At 39.9% G+C, this 22,747-nt stretch overlaps 3 protein-coding genes across 4 annotated transcripts; 1 reads left to right on the forward strand and 2 right to left on the reverse strand.

The window, feature by feature from the left end:
• Positions 1-2,062: 2,062 nt before the first annotated feature.
• LOC115684920 (uncharacterized) lies at positions 2,063-7,327 on the reverse strand. The gene is made up of 8 exons (XM_030609873.2): positions 6,991-7,327; positions 6,044-6,328; positions 5,274-5,333; positions 4,958-5,167; positions 4,013-4,131; positions 3,713-3,810; positions 2,876-3,000; positions 2,063-2,685 (listed from the first exon to the last, which is right to left on the reverse strand). The coding sequence occupies exons 1-8, from the start codon at positions 7,270-7,272 to the stop codon at positions 2,524-2,526; spliced, it is 1,341 nt and encodes a 446-aa protein (XP_030465733.1). The 5' UTR covers positions 7,273-7,327; the 3' UTR covers positions 2,063-2,523.
• A 1,854-nt stretch (positions 7,328-9,181) lies between these two features.
• LOC115684919 (protein LONG AFTER FAR-RED 3) lies at positions 9,182-16,656 on the reverse strand. 2 transcript variants are annotated; one of them, XM_030609872.2, is made up of 15 exons: positions 16,478-16,654; positions 16,183-16,352; positions 15,843-15,944; positions 14,815-14,887; positions 13,948-14,054; positions 13,727-13,850; positions 12,912-13,106; positions 12,369-12,454; positions 11,686-11,793; positions 11,363-11,458; positions 11,182-11,280; positions 10,969-11,043; positions 10,548-10,679; positions 10,345-10,460; positions 9,182-9,603 (listed from the first exon to the last, which is right to left on the reverse strand). In XM_030609872.2, the coding sequence occupies exons 1-15, from the start codon at positions 16,554-16,556 to the stop codon at positions 9,429-9,431; spliced, it is 1,737 nt and encodes a 578-aa protein (XP_030465732.1). In that variant the 5' UTR covers positions 16,557-16,654; the 3' UTR covers positions 9,182-9,428. The 2 variants fall into 2 exon arrangements, with proteins under 2 accessions (XP_030465732.1, XP_056164821.1); XM_056308846.1 differs by lacking the exon at positions 9,182-9,603 and having other exon boundaries at positions 10,372-10,460; positions 10,548-10,675; positions 16,478-16,656.
• A 3,490-nt stretch (positions 16,657-20,146) lies between these two features.
• Positions 20,147-22,359, forward strand: LOC115684923 (two-component response regulator ORR9-like). Its single transcript, XM_030609875.2, has 5 exons — positions 20,147-21,072; positions 21,191-21,297; positions 21,390-21,467; positions 21,802-21,872; positions 21,971-22,359. Exons 1-5 carry the CDS (start codon positions 20,970-20,972, stop codon positions 22,161-22,163), a joined length of 552 nt encoding a protein of 183 aa, XP_030465735.1. The 5' UTR covers positions 20,147-20,969; the 3' UTR covers positions 22,164-22,359.
• The last annotated feature ends 388 nt before the right edge of the window (positions 22,360-22,747 follow it).

Here is a 22,747-nt window from a genome sequence, read left to right on the forward strand (position 1 = left end):
GGCGACGGCCGCCGGCGCCAGATCTGGCTCGCCGGCGGCTGGCCAGCGCCGGCTCCGGCTCTGGCGAAGGGTAAGTTAGGTTTTTTTATTCCCAAATTCCATTTACAAAAAAAATTCACCAAACACTATATTTTGGTCAAAGTAGCTTTACAAAATATTTTTACCAAACACTATTTGCATTTCCCCAAAGGTATTTACATTCCCCCAAGTAACATTTTCAAAGTCGAACCACACATGTCCTTAGTGGACAGAGAAAACAAACAGAATTTCGTTATTATCATCTTTAAATGTATTATGTAATTGCCAAAGCAGCAATAGCCGATGCAATTGGTCTGAAGTTGTCGATCAAAAGGATGTCCTGGCACATCTCCACCATCCTAGGTTGAACCTGACTTGCAGTGGGCTTGACAGAAGCGCTGAAATGAATCATCACGTGAAATCTATCGTACCATTTACGACTACAATTGGTGGACTTAATTCACCAGGTCAATAATTAACGGGTCTTAAAAGAAAAAAGGATAACAACACAACCATTTTCTTAATTTTGACTCAATATACAATGTGATTTTTAAACTTTTAATTTATTCAGTATAATCCAGAATTTTAGTTTAATGGTCAATATAGTTCTTGAACTTTTATTTTGTTCAATGTGGTCCGTAGACTTTTGATACACGTTCATGAATCATTCCGGGACTATATTAAACATTTTCATATAGTTCAAGGACTAAATTAAACATGTACCAAAAGTTTATGAACGAAATTGAACAAATTAAAAGTTTAGGGACCATATTGCAGATTGGTTAAAGTTCATGGATCACATTACACATTAGGCCAAAGTTCAGAAACTATTTGCGTCATTTTCCCCAAAGAGAACTAGCAACTACTAACACTTGCTTTGCATGAGGCTTCACATCACGTGAAGGCCTCTTAAAGTGAGCGTGACTCACATGATGTTTTATTTCAATGGATAGTTTCAATACCCTACGACTGTTTCTTTCATAATGATATGGTTCATAAGCCAATGTGCTAGGTGATAAATGAAACGTGCTTGAGATGGTAGACAGCATCGAGGCATCATTGATTGTTTTTCCGGCGGAGAAATTACCAGACAGCTGCACATCGCTTGACGAGGCTCGAAAGGGACAAAAGGATCAAGACCTTGGCTGATAAGTGATAATGTTCTTCAACTGAAAATGAGTGACCTTCCTTTTGTAGCCCGGACCTGAGTCTCCTAAAAATTAAAGGTAAAATGAACCCATCCCACAAAATTTTGCTTACCTTGGATTTGTTTTCCTTTCGTCTAGAATTCATTGATCTGTGATATTTGGAGTTGAATATAACAGGATAGGATCAGAAACTATACACAAATCTCATAGCACATCCTCTGGATGGGTATGGCCAAGCTGTTGCTCTATTAAGTGCTACCATTTGACAAAAACGAAGACACAGTAATCCGGAAAGCAGTGATGGTGTTAGCAAATGGGGTGGAGCTGTTTCAGTTAAGCGGTTGGTGTTTGGTGAAGTGCTGCCCGTATTGGGAGTGGAGGTGCACGGATGAAGTGGAGGAAAGGGCATCGATGGCGGTAATGGAGACGGAAATGTCAAACGTGATCTTGTCGGATATATAGTGGTGGGAGATGGTGGAGAGTGATTGCCTAGCAATGTGGACTGAGCTCGTGGAAGGGGCGAAAATGGTAGCTATGATAGGGATGGAAGTGTTGGAATTCTGTGGCCTGCAGTTACGCCATGACCGGTGTCGAAATGGTAGGTACTGTGGGGCTGAAATTAGAGAGCTTGGCAGCGTCGGTGGTGGTGACTGGTGACAATGTGTTCATGTTGGCTGTATAAGTAGTGGGAGTAGAGATGGTGGAGATCACACAAGCAGCGGTGTTGGTGATAGGAAAAGAACTGAGATTGAGATCTCGAACTCAGAATTCCCATACATCATGTCAGGTGCTCGAAAATGCATTTCGTACACACGGGAAAAATCTCAAAGCACTATACCAGAATAGGGTACAACTTAGTAGAAAACTGAAAGTGCAGTTATGTGATCGCCGCAATATACTGATGTAATCGTTGCCATAGAGATTACTTGGAATATACAGAACGATTTACCAAAATTTACAAGAGTTGCCAATGACGTGAAGCGCACACAATCCACAGCAAGGTACATCAAAAGGAAGCTTTTTGAGCTTTTCCACCAGGCTGAACGATCCTTTTTGGACCTGAATTTCATGCGATTCACTTGATGATTGAGTCAATTTTGCTCGACCCAAAGAACCATGCTCCAAAAATTAGTTCAAAAGCATCAATTCCAGCTTAAACAAAGAGTTCTCAGTCCCCTTGACCTCGCTCCTCTTCCCCAAAGACTACAATGCTAACAGTCCTTCCAATCCTTGTGGTTGCATGTTCGACTCTAGTCAGTTGTTCCTGGGGGTTCATTCTAGTTTAATCATTCACAAACCTAAATGGTGACAGAAGCAGCTTCCATTGTAACTGTCCTCTAACACTATAGATGAGACTTCACCATGGTTCAGAATTGTTACTGAGAAAATTCCTAGCTTGTGTTGGCCTTCCCCAGCCGTCCTCCATCAATATGAGATCGAGGCGTACCATGAGTTTCTCTTCAGCATCATCCTCCATTATGGTGGATGGATCACTTGGTATGTCTTTTAAAGAGGAATTCTGTAGCAACCGAGATAGCAAAAACTAAATAAGAAGACAGATCACTTACCAGGAAAGTCGAATTGTCTCTTTCAAAATTGAGCATATTTGCCTCCAAATCCAGGTAGGAGCTATCTCTTGCTTCGTACATGGAGATTTTTCGCACTTCTATCTCAGGTTGGAGGCAAATACTTGTATATAGAAAATTTACCTTTGTCTCCTTGTACAACTTGAGAAATTCCAGAGATTGCTCGTATAGACCACAGTGATAGAGAAGAATGCTGTAGTCTCTTAGTTCCTTTGGATCAAACTCAAGAAGAATAAGACGCTCACATGCTGGAACAATGAAAATACCGATTAAATTGCCTTCTTCTAGAGATCAGAAAAGCTAAATAAAAAGACACTGAAGTACACTCAACAATGGCATCACAAAATCCTTGGTTCCCCGATAAGTACAGATGACACAAACTAGTAGAAGGCATACAGAAAACACATGAAGTATTTGACTAAAAAGCAAATCCACTGTCAAACATAAAAGACTTCATTGGTGTCCACTCAAATTATGGAAATATATCCAAATAAACCAGTGGCTAAGTTGATGTGCATAGAGAGGAGTCTAAGAACTTGTCTTTTGCCAACATAGGCCATTGCCTCCCCAAAACATTGAAATCAACCAAGAACCTTACAAAGAAGAAAAACTATTTAAGACCCGGATCATGTTCCTAAAGAGTCCAGCCTATGAAATTCATTCCAGAACCTATGGCCTTTCAGGAAGACAAGCCCGAAGCCACAGGGACATGTCGTGTATATCATTAGGATACACATTACTTTCACACTTCCATTGGCAATTTCCAGCAGTAATGATGCAAAAACCAATAAACAAGAAAAACTCACCTTTTACGCATGGGCAACTAAAGCAGCACAAATAGTGTCTATGACTCAAGAACTTGAGTTCTAAATGCGGCAGTTTCAACACTAAAAACTTTTCATTGCTATTATTTTTTTGGCCAATGATGGTAGGAACTCTTTCAAGATGCACATTACGCACCGGCTAATGCACGCCTCATATCCCCAAGACGAACAGTAGTCCAAACTCCGCGATCCAATCTGTATTGAGCTGCCTTGGTAGATGCAAGCTGAAAGCCACTGTAACATGCCCAAAATAGACATAAATGACTAGAACAAACTTAAATTGCAGTTTTATAATTGCAATTAAAAATATATATATAAACTGCACAGAGCAAACTCAATTATCTTCACTAAGATCAAATCTATCAACTTGATTAGCAGCATGTGCTGCCCTAATGAATAAATAAAATGTAAAACCCACAGAAGCACACTCGACTACCTTTCTTCACTAACGTTGGATCTGTCGGAACAATTAGCAGCTTGTGCAGCCCTTAAGAATAGACTCTCATTACGGTTGTGTTGAAATGGCCAGAAAGCACCCTTTAAATCTCTCAAAATCTGCATAAGTTATCAGGCAGAAAGCTCCATAAATATCCCCCTGTAGTTGCAAAGGAATAGCCTAATATAAGACACTAGTTATTCAATCAAATCAATCCCATAAATACTATGCCACAAGCCATACCATGAAGAACCACATCGAGAAGAATGGATCCCGAATTTGTAATACACCATCAAAGTGATATGAACACAAATATCAAGTGAATATCAATTGGGATTTTAAAACTGACACTGACAAAATTCCTTCTAGTCAGTTTTGTTGTTTTATGTGTTCATATTGGCTTTTCCCCCTTCTCTTTCTTTGTGTTAACATTAGAGATCACAGGCCCCATGGCATGGGAAACATAATTCAGCTTTTTTTTTGGTAAAGGTAAGATGAACATAATTCAGCTTTCGTCCTCACAAATTGTCAAAATCAAAGAGGAGCATCTTCAGTCCAAGTAACTAAGGACATGTTTGTTTGCATTTAAACAAAAGCAAAATAGTACTATTCTTTCCCAATAGAATTAAAATATTATTCAAATTTCAGAACATTATGAAAAAATTTATATGTGAATCTATGTGTCAACACTCTAGTGTTGTGAAAGTTTCAAAGAGTTTCAGATTTGAAAAAAGTCAGGTCCTGTGAGCGCAAGGTTTAAATTAAGCAAAAAGCAAAAGTAAAAATCAATCCAAACATGCCCTAAATCATAGAAGATATGTGTTTGAATGACAGATGGGTGAATATGACCTTTTGGCATCATAATTAGAATCAGCATAATCTTTTGTCGAACATTTCCTGACATCATTAAAATAAGCCAAATAATGAGAAGATGAGAGAAATGACCTGCACAAGTAGGGCTTGTGAAGTCATTATGTGTGGTTGATCAGACTCTTTGCTTTGCTGTTTATCATAGCCTCTTGGAAGACCCTCAAGATCATGTGGAAAGAATATTTCCACATCAAAATTCAGCAGACCCCAAAGTCTGAGCATTTTTAAGCTTTCTGAATAGATAAGGGAAAGCATTGCAGCTGACCCTGAGCGGTGCGTTAAAACCTACTCAGAACAGCAAGATATGATGAATTATTTGAAGAAAGGCCCACCTCTGATTCTACTCATTCTCTTCATAAAATGGGCATAAACTCAATAATGAAGTATTTACCGAATGAAGATACAGAGATCGAAAATCTAGCAGACTCCTGGCACTGCTTCTGCGAAATCCCTGATCAAGACGGTATCATGGTTAGGCAACCCATTATTGTATTAAGAAAAATAAAAGATCTAAAACATAGCAAAAATTCATACGAAGCGAAGAAAGCAGAGCATCAGATTTTGTCAAAAAATGCCAACACAAGGAGCATCGTTAATTTCGGCAGAACGCAATATTTTAGTAGGAAATGCAGAAAAATCGATAAGCCTTTCTCTCAGTTTCTCGTGACCCTCGGAATCGGAAGATGGTGGGAAGAGAGAGAGAGAGAGAGAGAGAGAGAGAGAGAGTACCAAATTTGCAAATTATATATAAAGAAAAGATTAACTATTGGAAGAATAAAACCATCTTATATTATCAGGGTGAAGATCTGTGAAACATTAAATATTCTGGAAATAAACTTTTCTGTGAATGCCTCCACCGATAGACAGAAATAGGGAGATATACAGGACTGTGCGTAATACCACAATAGATGATAATAGAGGACCAAATACTTACATCAGTCTTAATTGCAACCAAAATCCCCACCACAACGCCTTGGGCTCATTTTCTAATCATCTAAAATCTATGGAAACATATTCCAATGAAAAATTCTTCGTTTGATCAAGCAAATATGGAACCCTCTTCCGATAGAGGCATATCGACAATCGAAAACAAAAATAACAAGCACAAAACTGGAAAAAGAATAACTCAACGTAAGTAAAACAAGCTTTGCATTCGGATACCTTCCTGCTGTATAAATACTTATCTAAGCTATCCAAAAAAGTCTGTGGTGATGACTTGAACCGAGAATTGTAGTGCGAGCAGTATCCCATCGAGAGGTCATCCAATCTTTGAATAAATGCCTCCACAGGGAGAGGTACTGAAGAGTGAGAAACAAGGGAATCATCCTCCGCCGCTATATAGAGAGCAGTTTTCCCCAAATCAACACCTCTGTTGATGCTAATGCTGGTTTCTCTCTCTATATCAGAAAATTTTCCAATCTGCGAGCGGAATTCCTTCCTTGCCTCCTACGGGACATCAATCAAGCACCAATTACAGTACTGAATACGCATCGGCATCAAGTTTACCAGGGAAGCATGCAAACACGAGCGAAAACCACATGTAATCAATTACCATATTGTATAACCCGATCTCTAAAAGGAGCAAGGAACCGACATTCCTATATTTAAACAGATCCACATTTCAAACTGAACCGACTTAAGTCGCCAAAAAAAGGACCTGTCTTACCAATTAGTGGGATTTAATCAAAACATTTCTCAAGAATTTCACCTGACTTTCCAACAATAAGCACAATAATATATTCAATTTTCTGTGTAGGAAAAAAAAGCGAAACTTGATATTAAACAGAAACCAAAAACATCCTGTAATCGTAAAGGAGAAACAATTGGAACGCCAGAGACCGTAACCTGGATAAACGATACTATAGTACTTGATTAGCCTAGCCATGCATTGCGCATGCCTCGTATGACATATCGGTTTCAATTATCAAAAAAACTAAAGAAAAGGAGGACATCTCAAATTCAAACAACGAAGCAAAATAGCAAGACATGAGCATTACAACGAAATCAAAATGGCACAACCCTGGCCGAGCAAGCTTACATCCGATCAACGCATTGAATCGTGAGATTTCTCATACACAAGCTACGCTCACAAGCCAATGGTTACTCACTTTGGCGTGGGTCGTCTCGACGCCCAACGAGTCCAAAGCGTCGTGCAACGCGAACTTGAGGTCGCCGGCCACAAACCGAGGGCTCCGCCCGGCGCAGCAAATCACGCGACCACGGCGGCGGCGGCAGCAGGATCGGTGGTGCTGCGGCGGCGGCGGCGGCGGCGGCGATCTCGAGGATTTCGGAGGGGGAAGAGGCGTCCTGAACTTGACGCATTGAGAGGGGGAAGAAGGAGAAGGAGAAGGAGAAGGGGTAGCAGCAGCCGTTGCCATGGAATTCATCATTTCCACAGTCGCATCGAGAGAGAGAGAGAGAGAAATATCCACGGAACGAGAGTGGATGTCGTTCGAGGAGGACGGAGAGAGTTTATATTTCGGTTTTAGATTTTTTTCATTTTTCTTTCTTTTTTTCTTTTTTTGTGTAAAAGAGTTCAGATCGTAATATCTCCCAAATACTCGGACTTAATTAATATCATGATTTTTTTAATTACTATTAAATGAGCCGCTGGCGTCATAATTTCAGCACGATGAAAATTAATTTTTCCGTCTCCATCTAATAAAAATGTTTTCGCTAAGGTGTTGTCAACTTGTGGTAGGAAATCGAATCACGAGAATAGATAAAATAAAGGATATGTATCTTATTTCAGTTTCGTACCTAACTTTTCTTTTTGTCTAAAAAGAATGTCACAAACTTACGCTATAATCACAAATCGTCTTCTCATCCAGAAATTGCCACTAATTTCTTTAAAACATCAACATAAAGAGGCTATGTTCATACGAAGATGAGAGTGTTCGTAGTGAAGACACGGGTTCTGATAATAAAGCCCGAATTGGCGCTAATGTTAATAATTTTGAAGAAATTGATGGCTATTTTTAGATGGGAGTGCAAATTTAGGACAATAGTGAAAATTTGTGATTTTTTTAGACAAAAAAATTCGGATCGTGCTTTTTCCACTCATCCTTTGGCTTTGACACTCCTTTTCTTTGTGTTTTGACCTTACCATCCATTGTGGGACTCACCACTTCTGGTACAACTCTAGAAGAGTGATTTTTTTTAATTATTCGATCCTTCTTCTTTTTCTTTGCGGGTTCCACTTTCCTTTTTTTTTCTTTCTTTTCATGTCTCTGACATCTCAATTCTTCGCTTTTTCAAATCGTCTTTATATTTTCTCTTTGACAAGCCATTCTCTTAGGCCTCCCACTCCTCCTTCTTCTTCAGTAAATCTATCATGCATTTGCAATCCCCTAAAAACTGCTTACTTTAGCAATCCGCACACTCCTCATTCACTATTGGAGGTATGGTTCTGGCAAAAGCTTGTTTGTTTTTTCTTTTTAGTTTTCTTGTTCTCGATTCATGCTCATCCCGGTCTCTATTGAGTATTTCTTGATAATCTTTTCTTAAAAGTGAATTTGACTTTTAGATCATAGAAATTCTTGATTTTGTGATTCAATTTTGCGTTTAGAGTATATTGTGCATCAAAACAATGTTTGTGAATCAGTTGCACAATTTCTTTGTAGTCTGTAGCATACTTATGTCTTATAAACTTTTTATTCCTCTGGGTTCAGTTTCTCAATATCGTTTCCATAAGTTCTTCATCCTCAATTTTGTGATGCTGTTGTTGCTTCTCATTAATTGACTTGTTGGAAACAATGATACATGATATGTTTAATCTGGTTGTTTAATCTTAGGAGAATTGAAGTAATCTATTTTCTTTGACAACAATGGAGCCCAAAGGCGATTTGCAAAAGTGAAGAATTAAGATGTCAAAGGCATGAAAAAATGAAGAAAAAGGAAAGTGAGACCCGCAAAGAAAAAAAAAAAAGAAACGATATCCAAATAATAAAAAAAAATCACTTTTGTAGAGTTATACTAGAAATGATGAGCCCCTTAAAGGATAATATGGTCAAAACACAAAAAATAGGAGTGTCTAAGTCAAATGAGGAGCGGAAAAAGCACGGCCCAAAAATTCAGGACAAAATTGACATTCGGACCTGAATTTTATCCGCTTACCTTCGATCATCACTAGCTTTTCGTGGGTTTGCGCATTAGAGTTCGACAAGGAGAGCATCCGTGACAACCACATTGATATCTCCCATCTATCATCTCATCCTGTCGATGTATTCGGCCAAACAATCAAAGATAACATGGAGAAACAATCCATGTCCACACTAACATCTACTAAGGTAACAGGTATGATGCGGAGCACATATTGAACATAGAAACCTGCGACAACCCGCAGATCACTACAACTTTGAGCGGTTTTACTACGTATTAGTTTGTATGCGCCTTCTATGTCAAGAGCTTAGTCAAGACCTTCTAAGCGCACTTCCAGCGACCTTCTCCTATACTATGTGGTCCGTGCTCGTGTTGGCTTGGCATAATACAGAGGGTCATTTCTTCTACCTTTGTTTCTCCATCTGAGCCGTCATAGTTTAGACACTCATGGGAATGACCTGACACCGCCGACATATGTTGCAACAACCGACGCGGATCCTCCTGCTGCAAGGTGATCCCACGAGTTGGTGGATAATACGACAAAGTCTGCCAGCTTTCCAGGAGCTAAAGAGCCCAAGTCATTGTCGAGGAAGCATGCATGCGCAGCTGAGATGGTGTATCTGCAGAGGCAAGATTTGTGATCAACAAGCAGAGAAGGGCTTACAATAGAATGCAGAACAGGGCAGAGTGGTGCGAGGAACAAGTATCCATGTGCAGTTGCTCGTGCACATCACAGAGAGAGATGGCCAATCCGTTGGTAAATAGAAAAACTTTCATTAACAGCTTTCAGATTCATTATGAACAACTTTCAGATTAGTGGGAATCGATTGGTGTAAACAATAAAAGCATCTCCTTTGCACCCAAAAAGTAGAGGAATACAGGGAGTTACGGCACAAGCGAGGTGCCAACTGATAAAAAATGGTAAGAGTCGAGAGAAAGAAATGTTCCCAGAACAAGTATAGCAGCTAATGCTTCCTAGGCAGCCCCTCCCATCAAATCTGAGCAAAATCATCCTCCATTTTATATCCTATAGCCCTCTCCACATATGCCATTGCCAATTAGTCTTTTTCCACCACAGCAATGGCCCTTAACCCGATAGCGGACCCCTCATATAGACTCTTAATTAATATGACTTTGCTGGATAGAACTAAATAAGTGTTCCAGCATATACAGTCTCAAGAGGATGATGTTGAAAATCGGCAATCTGACCAACCCCCGGAATTCTCCTTGTTGGGCTAGCAGTCCAGCAAAACATACTAACGATGGTACTCGTTTTGATTAACTGCTAGATCATTTATCATAATGTGTACTTGAATAGCAGCAAGCATGACAACCCATCAAAAATGGAAAATTGAGCTTACGCATGTATGGCATCTTTCAATGTAAGACATTCCGTTGGACCCCAAGGATCTTCCCAACCAGGTGGTATTCTTTTAATTGCTGTCCCGATACTATGTAAAGGATCAATATCTATAACCTGAAATCAAATCATCGCAAATGCATCAAAGTAGAATATTCTACTCTTAAGCAACACATACATAGCAGTTGGTAACATAATTCTTACAGGCCAGTCAGAACCAAAAGCCAAGCTTCCGTTGCTGCCTGAAAGTGATCGAAATAAATAAGATCCCAGGTCAGCCCTTTCCTTTCCAAGCTTCTTTGATGCAGAATCAGCATCATCAAGTAAGTGGTCTGGCTGTAAAAAGCAAGCATTAATCTGTGCATTGACAATTCATACGTTTAACCAGATCAAAAGGCAGAAAGGTCATTGGACCATTAGTTGCATCCAGCAGAAAGCATCCCATGTAAAATGCTTTACTCCAAAGAGCTTTAGATTGAAATCGAGGTGCATGTAAAGAAATCAGGAAGTTGCAGAAGACATAATTCAGAAACGACCATCTCCAAGATCACCACAAACCTCTACTTGTAAGCATCTCTCAAACAAGGTTTAAAGTGGAAAACCCAAAAGGTAATAGTTTATGTACCTGCACTGAGGCAATGATCCCTTGCTGACTAAATCGAGCTGCTGCTCCCATCGCCAAATGTTGAGCATGTTCAATCTGCAAAAAGCCCACATTACTCATCAATAATATGACGCTACAAAGTCATCAACTAAAGTCAAAACTTAACCCTCCACAATCTGTGACAAAGTCTAATGAGATAGCACAGCTAATTCTGTGCTTTGGCCAAAACATCACCCTGAATCTGCGATCTCTCACTCCATTTATAGAAGCAGTTGACTGATACACATCCAAAACTAAATCATTTGCTTTATCTCCAATAGCATGAATAGCAACCTGAAAACAACAAAACAAAGCTTTCAATTGTCAAACATTAGAGAAGTATATCAATTTCAAGCAGCTTACGTTGAGAAATTACTTGAAGCCCGGATTTATCTGAAGTCACAGTCATGTTGAGAAGCCTCTCATGTTCTATAAGTTGCAAACCGCGATTATGAGGCTCATTTACATAAGGCTGTGAAAACAAAGCACACATGAGCAATAACAATTACTAGGTTACATGAATAGAATTTGTGTTCTTGTCATTCATCAATACGATAGATTGTCGCTACCAACCTACCAACAGGCCTGCCTTCGGTTGAAGGTAATGAAATAGAGAAGACAAAATTCTACAGCTATCCCACTAAACAAGGGTAAATGCTCCCACATTTCATAGAATATATGTGAATGGTTGTCTCTCACCTCACGAAAAAGTGCACTACTAGAACCCAAAGATCCATCAGCAAAAGCCTTAACGCCACCCAAGTAAATCCATTGGCTGAAGGCTCGACCAAATTTGTTAACTTGATCCTAAGGAACAAAATCACAGTTTTAATAAGTGAAAGGGAAGGAAAGAGCAGAAGCACACCATCAATTTTACTGACAACCATGTCCACAAACATGTGACCTCGACAGTTGCTTTGATAGAAGAACAAGAAAACAATTGACACAGTTTCTATTGCAAATAAATTATGTAAACGATAATTACGGTGCCCAAGAGAGTGTATATTGATGGAGAGACTTACAGATGATGCCAAATCTTATAACAAGTATCAACTGAAAATGCAGAATCTTATAGGAGACTTGTCACTTATATTTGGCAAAAGTTCTCCTAATTGATGCGCAGATACAACATCATGATTTTTTTGCCATATTTTATAGAGAAAATGAAAGAAATAAAAAATTGACAGACCATGCAGAAAATGTGATCAAACAAACTTCAAATTGTCTGCCGAAGTAATATTTTATCATTTACCTACACAATAGCTCATGCACATTTATTAGAAAAATGAATAAAGGTAACATCCACTTGACTGAGAGCATTAAGCAGCACGAATATATAATAAACATGCAGATTTCAGATTATAATTCCTACGACAACGTACAAGCAAAAGCGACCATGTCTCCATTGGAAAAAATAAGCAAACTCTCATTATCATCCTCCCTGATGAATCGGCCCACTGATAAACATCTGCAAGAGACGGCAGGAAGTCATAATCCTGATTACTAACACATGATGGTTCAGATGCATCATCTTTTTTCCTATCATTTACGAGATACCTTATTGTTGTCTTAATGAGGGGTGCCTTCCCTCTTATAAATACCAGGTTCGAGAGCATTATTACTCCGATAAAAAGTTGAATCTACAGGGGATACAAAGAGATAAATATTTTCCTATGTATATCATATAAGACTGGTTGAGAAGAAAGCAACTCAAATACAAAACTTTCGACAGGCAGAATCAATAAGGGAACAAAGCATGTCCACATTAGAAGACACAAATCATTCTATTAGGGAGAAAGAAGCAGATAAGTCGAATCTGCCGAGATTTTCAAAGTAGAAGACAGCATTAAAAAATTCACATAGTTTATGACAAGATAATCTTCACTTAATAATCAGTGCCTGCGGCAAGTATTATTCCCTGATACCTGAAAAATCCTGCCAAGAGAACTCCACTGGAGCCCCAGGAAAGTATCTTCCAAAATCAGCAACTGTCGTTACACCCTTTGTCAAGGCATATTTGCTGGCTCTGAAAAGAGCCTCTCTCCTTTCATCCAAAGAAACTTCCGGTATGGATGCGAGAAGCAGCTTCATTGCAGAATCAATCAGTAACCCAGTAAGTTCTGCATAACGATGCAACGCCAGATTCAGAATTGCCCTCGTTAACTTTGGATGAAAGTTACATATACAGCACATTTGGTAACAATGAGGAATTCCTGACGACGTAAACCAGAATCAAGTAAAACATGACATGAAATACTTTGAAGGAGAATCAGTCTGTTAGTTCCCCACAACAATTTCAAGTGTCTGCTATGGATTTCTCAGGTAACCAGCAACAATCAGTAACCCAGTAAGTTCTGATGCCGTTGCAAGTATAAGGGGAACACTGTTGTAGTTTCAGCTAACTTCTAATTTTGTATCAAAATGATTGATATCCTGCCAACAGACAATGCCGTTTCCAAATACAATAGTAGTTGAGGTACTTCTTAAAGAAACCAAAGCTCTGTAGGGAGAATATTAATAGAGTCCCAACCCACTCGCCACCCTTGCACCATGACCAGGAATATACTGGGAATTACAACCCGTACACACTAATAGAGGCATCACCAATTAAATTAGCTACTCAACTCAATAGCTTCTCTTAACTAGCGACGATTATGTCCATTATGTGCCATCAAAAATCATGTTCTGATCTGATTTGATTCATTGAATCTTAGGAACACTTGGACAGTATCAACATTACCTCCATCAGCAGTTCTAGAAATAGTTCCCCCTTCAGGATCTTCCGACAGCTTAGAAATACCTGCCACCTCCATTGCCACAGAGTTAGCCAAGCCCATGTGACCATCCATCCTTGTTACCCAGACCTGTAATCATGTATACAAAAGGACCACTGAAATTTCAATCTGGCATTTATAATCGTATTACAAGAGCATCTTAATCACACAAAGTATAGCTCCTTACAGGATTTGCAGGTGTAACTTCATCGACCCAGGAGGTTACAGGCAATTCTCCTCCCCAAAGGTCATTGTTCCATCCACCACCCAATATCCAAGAACCAGGTTTGGAATCTGAAATAATTACCATGAAAGAAGCCTTCCAGTAGGTTACAAATCACATGAACAAACACCAGGTATTTGATTTCCAAAAATTAAATTGAGCTAGAACTACCAAACTATATAGCCAGTGACAATTCCTTCTTTAAAAGATGTTCAAAAGAAAAAAGTATGCAGGAACAGAAGAAACTCTTGGTGCATGCTGTGGTTGATACAGCTCTAGTAACGTCTGCTTCTAAGAAATAAGTAATTGGACAGAGAAGGAGACAAATGGAAGGAAAGGAGTAACCCTTTGCTGGGCCTACAAGTCTTCATGAACTGAAGTTTTCACTTCATCTGCAGCATCTATTTTCAAACTTCAGGATGCCTTTACTTTTCTATAAGATCACAGACTGAAATAAGACTAGGAGTCTATTTCTGACATGATCATTCACAATCAAAAGATTAGATGCCGCTGTGACCTTATTGAGGGATGACATCACAATAAGTCAATAAATCAGTAGCTTGTCAAAGCCACGGAAGAAAAGGAAATGAAAAAGGTTATAGGTGAAACACAAAATTAAGCTATAGGAAAAGGTATGAAGGAGAATGGAATGGCTGAGAAAGACCTTAGGAATCTTTCCTGGTATAAACCTCAAGTATAAACACACACAGTGAGATCTTCAATGGGAAATCAACCGGCCATTCGAAATATGCACAAAAAATGTGACCTACAGGGCTACAGGTATATGTGTTATTTCACTATTAGTTAGGTGAAAATCAGGATCGGATTTACTTCTTGCAGCTTCTTCAATCTTCCTCACAAACTCTTCTTTACGATTAACACCCCGGAGTTCCACCCGGCGCATCTGTTTTCCATCAACATCAACAAGTACTCACATGAAAATACGGAATGATCAGATGGAAAAACCAAATAGACAATGGAAAAGAAGAATCATTCTTTGTAAGTTTTACAAAAAGGACAAACCATTGGGCAAAGTTATGTTAGATAATGCAAATGGTCATAATTTGTCTAAAAGCCCCATGTTGTGTCCTTGTTGGGGGAGGGGTTAGACAGAAGCCTCAAGCAGAAGCTCACATATTATATGCAGCCACTTAAGTGAAGAATGATGCTGTTCATCTTAATATTAGCGAACAAATAATCCACGCTCAACCTACTACTTTCATAAAGTCTACCAGAAAGGAAGGACGGATTTTGCCAAATTGGAATTTCTCTCTAACTTGGAACGTGATGCATTTTTTCTGTTCAAATGGGGCTTACAGCAGGAATTGGGCTCCAACTGATCAGTGATTGATTGCAGGATAAATATTACTTTGTTCTTTGCATTTTGGCCAGTTAACCATTGCTAAGGTCCATACAAATTTTTCTATCACACTCTGGAATCTCATCTAAATACCATGGAATGAGCCTTTAATCCTGTTCATGGGCTAAACAACTCTCAACAAAACGCTGAATACTTATTCTTATTGAGGAATGTCAGAAAAACCCTTTATTTTGGGATAAGGAAGGGGGTTATTGGATAGAAGAACAAAGTACCCTCGACAGCTTTAGCGGTCACCAGAGAAGTGTACACAGAACCGTGCTGAACATACACTAAGCCAGAATCTACGGACCCCATATAATGTAAACATAACGTCTGCTCAACCCCAAAAGAAAAACCATAAATTTATCGAGCCAACTTGATATGCCTGTTTTTTCTCCTTTTGCTCTTTTCCCCATCTGCGTGATTTGAGAGCGTGTCGCAGCACATTCGAATTTATAAAAACAAACCAATGCATTGTAAGTGGGGATGGTTTGTAGACCTGCAGTCCTCCAAAAATCATGTGCACATGGGAATCGATGAACCCGGAGACCACAACTTTTCCTCCAAGATCCAATAGTTCGGTACCGGAGTGTACCAACTCCTGCATTCACACAGTCCATGTATGTAAAGAAGGCATCTATCTGAGCTAACGAAATTATGATAAAGCTAGAGTTAAAGGCAGCCCCTGAGTTTATCACAACACAACCAGCTCTAAGAGGCTCTCTCCGTATACAAGGAACACACTCCAAGGAATCCCTAACCACTTAACGTTTGCACATACTTAAAGCATGGAAACACCAGCTCATTCAAGCCATTTCTCCAAAAAGAAGAGGAAGAACCTTGAGAGACGAGTAGCTTCCGACTCGGAGTATCCGCCCGCTGCGGACGGCCATGGAGTCGGCGAACGGCAGGGACTCATCGCTCGTGTATATCGTGCCGTTCCACACGATCAGGTCCGCGACCGGAGACGACCGGGTGAAGGGGAGCAGCGACCGTACGCTCGACCAGTCTTTCACCAACCAACAAAAATCCAGCTGAGCTCGCAATCAAAAAACGAACAGAACCCGCGCGTTCTTGCGGGCGAACGAGAAGAAGGAGAAGAAGAAGTCGCCGAAACGAGCGGCGGAGACTTACGGTAAGAGTCGAGAAGACGGAGCGAGAGGACCGACAGGAGGAGGACGGCGGCGGCGGAGATGATGGGGGAGAGATTCATGCGCTCGGGTTTCAGCTGAGCTCTCACTGCTCACTCTATCACTCTTTCACCCTCCAAAACCAACAGTCACCGCCACGGCCACGGCCACGGGCGGAGAATCATCGGCGGTGGAGATTCTTCGACGGTGAAGAGAACATGAGATTTGTGAAATGGGCCGAACAACGTTATTCATGGCCCAAAAAGTTGAATGATCGGGGACAGGCCCATAAGAGAATGTCGCTTCCGTGAGGCCCAAAATTTCCGACCCGAATTAACACGTCTCGACCCGATTTCTAGACAAATTCTACGAGGTTTGTATGCATGAGTCTTATAGCATGATTATAGGAGGACCAAAAAACTAGCATGAACCCAACGTGGTCGCAGAACTGATCGGCCCCTACTGAACCTTTATGGAATGAGCCACTTTTACACAATCCGTTCGATGAAGAAGTTGTGAATGAAATCCTAACTGCTCCACTACCAACTACCCCGAAGGAAGACTCGCTTGTGTGGTCACCATATCAGTCCGGTTGCTATTCCGTTAAAGCAGATATAATGAGCTACGAAAGAATGAGACCACACACGGCTCTAGGCAGCCCTATGCCCTATTCTTCCTACCATACACCCAATGCTCTCTGGAGCAAAATTTGGAAGCTGAAACACTTCTAAAAATCGGACTTTTCATATGGAGTGTTTACCAACATGCATTACCTACCAGGGTAAACTTGTTCAAGGGAAGGGTATTATCTGAGCCGTTTTGCCCTTTGTGTCGAAAAAAGCCCGAGATAGTCGAGCATCTATTCCTCCTCTACGACAAGACAAAGCAAGTTTGGTCAAATCTCTAATTCAACATCCACTTATTTCACCAACAAGTCACTAGATTTGAGGAATGATTGCTAAACTACAATGATATGACCTAGAAGAACATATCATTCGATATCATCACAGTCACCCTTTGGAAAATTTGATTAGCGCGTAACTCCCTTGTCATCCATCATGAGCAGCTGGACCCAATCAACATAATCGACTCTGCTCTATGCATGCATTGCAATTACATGAAGTGAAATAGAAGCAACTTAAAGCGCGAAGCAGTATCGCTAAACTTACAATTGGGATAGAGACCACCGGACCTTGGTTTGCTAAAGATAAACATTGATGGATCTCACCTCTTTGGGACGTGAATCCCTCGCCTTGTTTTTTACTCTCTTTCTCTCTCAACTTCAACAATTGCAAGAACCAAATTCCTATAAGCAACCACGTGGTTATGCTTGCATTTGGATTCCCGATTAAGAAGCACTATCCATTTTTTTTTGTAGAAAATGAACAAATTAGAAAGTATTTTCCTAAAGATAATGGTTTATTTCGCTCGAAATAATTAGTTGTTTAAAAATATTTTCATTATCGACAACAATTTACGTTTAAAATTTTTTGTGAACGGTGAAAATATTTTTGTCCGTTCATTTTCGCAAGCATTTATCTCGCAGCAGGAAGTCATTTTCTAGGAAAATGATTTTATTTTTCGGTATTTGGCTACAACCTGAAAATCAATTAGAAAATATTTTCCGTTGCATGGTGTGCAGAATTTGATTTGATTTTCCACGGGAAAATTACTAAAAAAATTCAAAATTTTAAATTATTTTTATTTTTAATTACTTTTCTTCACTGCAGGCAAGCCCGAGCTAGATCGGCCAAGTATTGAGCTCGCCAACTTGCGTCTTGGCCAGTCGTCGAGCTGCCGGCTATTGCCGAGGCACGCGTCTAGAGAAGGAAGGAGGAAAGAAAAGAGGAAAAAAGAAAAGAAAAGAAAATTTAAAAAAAAGTAAAAAATCAATTTTTTTAAATAAAAATAATTAAAAATTCGATTTGTTTATAAAAATATATTTACATAAGAATAAACGTTCCATTAACCAAGGATTTGAGTTTGAGCGCTGAGGACCAGCGTATGGTCTTTGTAGACATGGGCCTAAGGGTTGGGACTAGATTTCGAGCATTAGGGACTAAGCACGGCCTTGATGGACTTGAGTTCAGATGCCAGAGCATCGAGTACGTGTATGGGCACTAGGGGTTTGGGCTCGCCCTTGATAGACTTGGGTATGGGCGTCGAGAGCCTAGGCCTGAGCACTGTGGTCCCAGGCCTAGCCTCAGGAGATCTAGTCTTGAACGCCAAGACTCGAGAGCTAACATTGGGGTTTTCATGTCCAAATATAGAGTTTCGGATTCAAGTGCCGACACCTAGTCATATTTTGGAAAACGTTTTTTTAGTTCTTTCAAAATAGAAAATCATTTTCTTGAATTTAAGCTTTGATAGTAAAACTTTTTTTTTCAATTGACTCGTTCTCCAAAGCGAACCAAGCGCCGAAAAATGAGAAAAATGTTCTTTTTTAAATATTATCCGCGAAATAAACCACCCTAAGTGTGTGCTTAAGTTATGGTCCTTTGGAGAGATCGGTCAAGCTAAGATTACGATAAAGCATTGTTTTTGTTAACCTTCGTCCTTTGAGAACGTATGTTGACTGGTCTTTACAAGGGAGAGGCTGGTCAAACTAAATTATGAGAGGGGAAAAAGTGTGTGGAATCACTTTCAGCGACCTCGAGCGATGACGGTCCACGGCGGCCATCTCATCCTGGAGAACTAGTTTTATTACTTTTGCCAAGTTTAGAGATTCTTCTAATTTGTACCCCCAACAAATTGCAACTTGCATACGAAAAAGAAAAATTAGACATTTAAAAGATTTCACCGTACCAACTCATTAAGAAATTAAATTTATTAATTAACGAGGAAAATATCTTCGACACGGTATGGAAAAATTCTACGTATACACATTTACCAAAAAAAAAGGAGATAATAATATAAATGATTTATGAACTTTCGTCCAATATTCAATGTGATCCATAAGATTTTAATTTGTTCAACATAATTCCTGAACTTTAGCCCATTGTATAATATGGTCCATGAACTTTTGGTACATGTTCAATTTAGTCTCTGGAAAGGATTAAATTGAATATGTGAACCGCATTGATTGCACATTTGATTAAAGTTCAGGAACCAAATCGAATATATTAAGAATTTATAAATCACATTGCACATTGAGCCAAAGTTCAGGGATCACATGTGTCATTTTCCTCAAACAAAAATGTTCGGATGTGAATTTGCCTTTCTGTAAGATTAGAAAATTATCCAAATTTTCTAAATGCACGGAAAAAATTATTACTTTACGCATCCGCGCGTCCCTTGAATATTTTGTAAACTAACTTATCGAGGATATTTCGGGATAGAAAAGTAGGATTATAATTCCATAAAGGTAGGATATCACTCTTCGTTTTTCTATGTAATAATACAAAATGGACCTTTATTAGTTTTCCCACTCCTTCTTTTATCTCTTTGTCCGTGTGATTTTCCGCAAGAACCACCCAATGCAAGTTCTAGAAAAAAAAAAGCTAACATCTTTCGACAGCGGTGTGGGGGTCGGTACGTCGCGTGGTCAGAAAAAGGAGGAACCCCGCGAGAGAAACGTGATGGGAAATTACAGGGGAAAGATGGTGGGACGATTCTTGCCTTCAAAGCTCCCGACTTTTTTCAAACTTCTCTGTTACGAGTCTCCCTGGGGGTGTCCACCTCACGCGGTCAATTGAAGAGATCTTCCCTTTTGATCTGTATATATCTCGGAGTGGTGGAGGGACCGAGGGAAGATTTTCGGCGACCGAGGAAACCACCCTCATGGACGATACAATGTCAGCAAGTCAAGCACGACTTGACTTGGTAGAAAAGTTCGCGTATCTGATCGGATCTGGAGATGGGTTGGCGCTTGCGGACCGCGCTGTGAGCAGTAGAATGAGAAAGATTTGATCTTGAGTTCGAAACGTGAGAATACTCTGTATATCTCCCGTAGTCTGTACAGGGATTGACTCTGTCTCCTGCATCAACAGTCTTGGGTGAAGCTAGGCAGGAGGGTGGAAAGTGAGCACAAACCGTCGTGCAGGAGAGAGGGAGGCGACCCTTTTAACTGTAGCTCTAGCTCTGGTCGAAAGGTCATTAGACGCCCCTTAAAGGGTTGCCGCCATATGTATAAATATTAATCAAGAAAGGGTCAACAGAATGTGATGATTGTCTAGACGCGCAAAAGTCGTGAATAGAATAGTGAAGCCAAGCACCTTCTTTGCTTGTTCTCGAATTCAAAAATCAACACCCCCCCAAAGAAGATCCTGCGGATTCTGGATGAAATCTGTCGGATCTCGCTTTCCAAACTGTCAAAGATTTTTCCTCCCCCACCAGGGGATTCTTACATCTCTCTCGCACTCCAAAATGGGTTCCCATTTGAATATTGACCCACCATCTTGTTCTCTTCGTTCATCCTTTTCCCCTCCTCCTCCTCCTCCTCCTCCTCCTCCTCCCTGTCGCTCCTCGCCGTTGCTCTTGATCAATCGCCGATCAAAATGGGTGTTACCACCGAGTCGCAATTTCACGTCTTGGCTGTTGATGACAGTCTTATTGACAGAAAGCTGATTGAGAGGCTCCTCAAAACCTCTTCTTATCAAGGTAGTCGTCTTTGACGGGTCAATTTGATCGAATGAATGAGCGTTGGCGCTGATCTTGTTCAATCTTTTTCAATTTGATTGGTTCATATGCGTTTGCTCATATCCTTGATGGGTGACAGTGACTGCAGTCGATTCTGGAAGTAAGGCTCTGGAGTTCCTGGGTCTGAACGAGGAGCAGCCCAGAAACGCAAACACTACCTCTGTCTCTCCAAACTATCATAATCAGGTGTGCGTCAGAAAAATCGTTGTCTCGTATTTAGTTGTACTTTTTGTTCTGGCAGTATTAGAATTTAGAGGGATTTTCTCTTGTTCCTGCAGGAGATAGAAGTGAATTTGATCATCACAGACTATTTCATGCCAGAAATGACAGGCTATGATCTCTTGAGAAAGATCAAGGTAATATGGTTTTTTCCGGTCTGGGTTAAGTTTCTTATGTTTTAAATGTTCTATTGTTGATTGGCCACACAAAAGTATTGTGGTTGTGCTCAAGTTTTGCTAGATCCAGTATAAATTTCTCACTTAGTTTGGCAATACTTAATGCAGTATTACTCAAAACTCCCAGCAATTAATATGTACTTCCCTGAATCTCAAAATTCTGAACTTTTTAAAATTCTTGGCAATAGTTCGTCCAGGGACATAAGGATTTGAGAACACGTGTTGAACTTGTGGCTAATTTTTGAGTTAACTTCTTGATAGTTAAGATCCTTACAAAAATGTATTTAACGAGCAGGAATCGAAAAGTTACAAAGACGTACCAGTTGTGATCATGTCTTCTGAGAATGTTCCCTCGAGAATCAGCCAGTAAGGGGAAATTATTCGCTTTTCCTTTAATACTTCAAAGTTCAATTATGTTCCATGACCATGGAATTTGACATGACTTGGTGGCAATGCCTGATCAGATGCTTGGAAGATGGGGCTGAAGAGTTCTTTCTCAAACCAGTTCAACTATCAGATGTCAACAAGCTTAGACCCCATTTGTTGAGAGGCAGATCTAAAGAACACCATCCCAACAGCGAAAAGAGGAAGGACAGGGAAGAGATATTATCACCTGGGAGAACAAGAACAAGATATGATGTCCCTGCAGTGATTTAGTTTAGAACTAGATACAGCTGATGCAGGGTTCTTGTGGCGAACACTCACGGGAAAAGGAAATTCATGGTAGTTTGTTGAGATGTGGTCTATGTAGATACTCTTGTCTTCTCTCTCAACTATAGATCATACAAACTTTATGGTGACAAAGAATTCTGTTTAGAGAGGATTCTCTCTAAACGAAAATTTCAGGGCCTCATCTCTCTCTGTCTCTCTCTCTTAATTGGGCATTTGAATCTCCTGATGCACTCAAGACTTCTTTTTGAAGAATATAGAAAAACTCGAATGACTATACATATATGCGGTTTCACTCTTTGTCCAAATTAAGATATTTTGGGAACATTGATAGTTTTAAGTAATCTGAGGCTCTTCACTAGACAAACTGAAACTGATTCTGCATTAACTTTTAGAATTGCATTGATGACGACTCAAAGAAAAACTTAGTAATTATCGCATCACCAAAAGTGGACAACCTCCTCCCACATGAATGTGGGTTTGTATGAATGGGGATCCATACGTCGTGTTACTGGAAGGATAGACTCCGGAAGCACCTAATAATGTTTCAAATGAATCCATGCTCTTTGAAA

Source organism: Syzygium oleosum, unplaced genomic scaffold, assembly GCF_021117445.2.
Source record: "Syzygium oleosum isolate NSW1041296 unplaced genomic scaffold, Sole_v2.1 Sole_v2.02, whole genome shotgun sequence".
Classification (NCBI taxonomy): Eukaryota; Viridiplantae; Streptophyta; class Magnoliopsida; order Myrtales; family Myrtaceae; genus Syzygium; species Syzygium oleosum.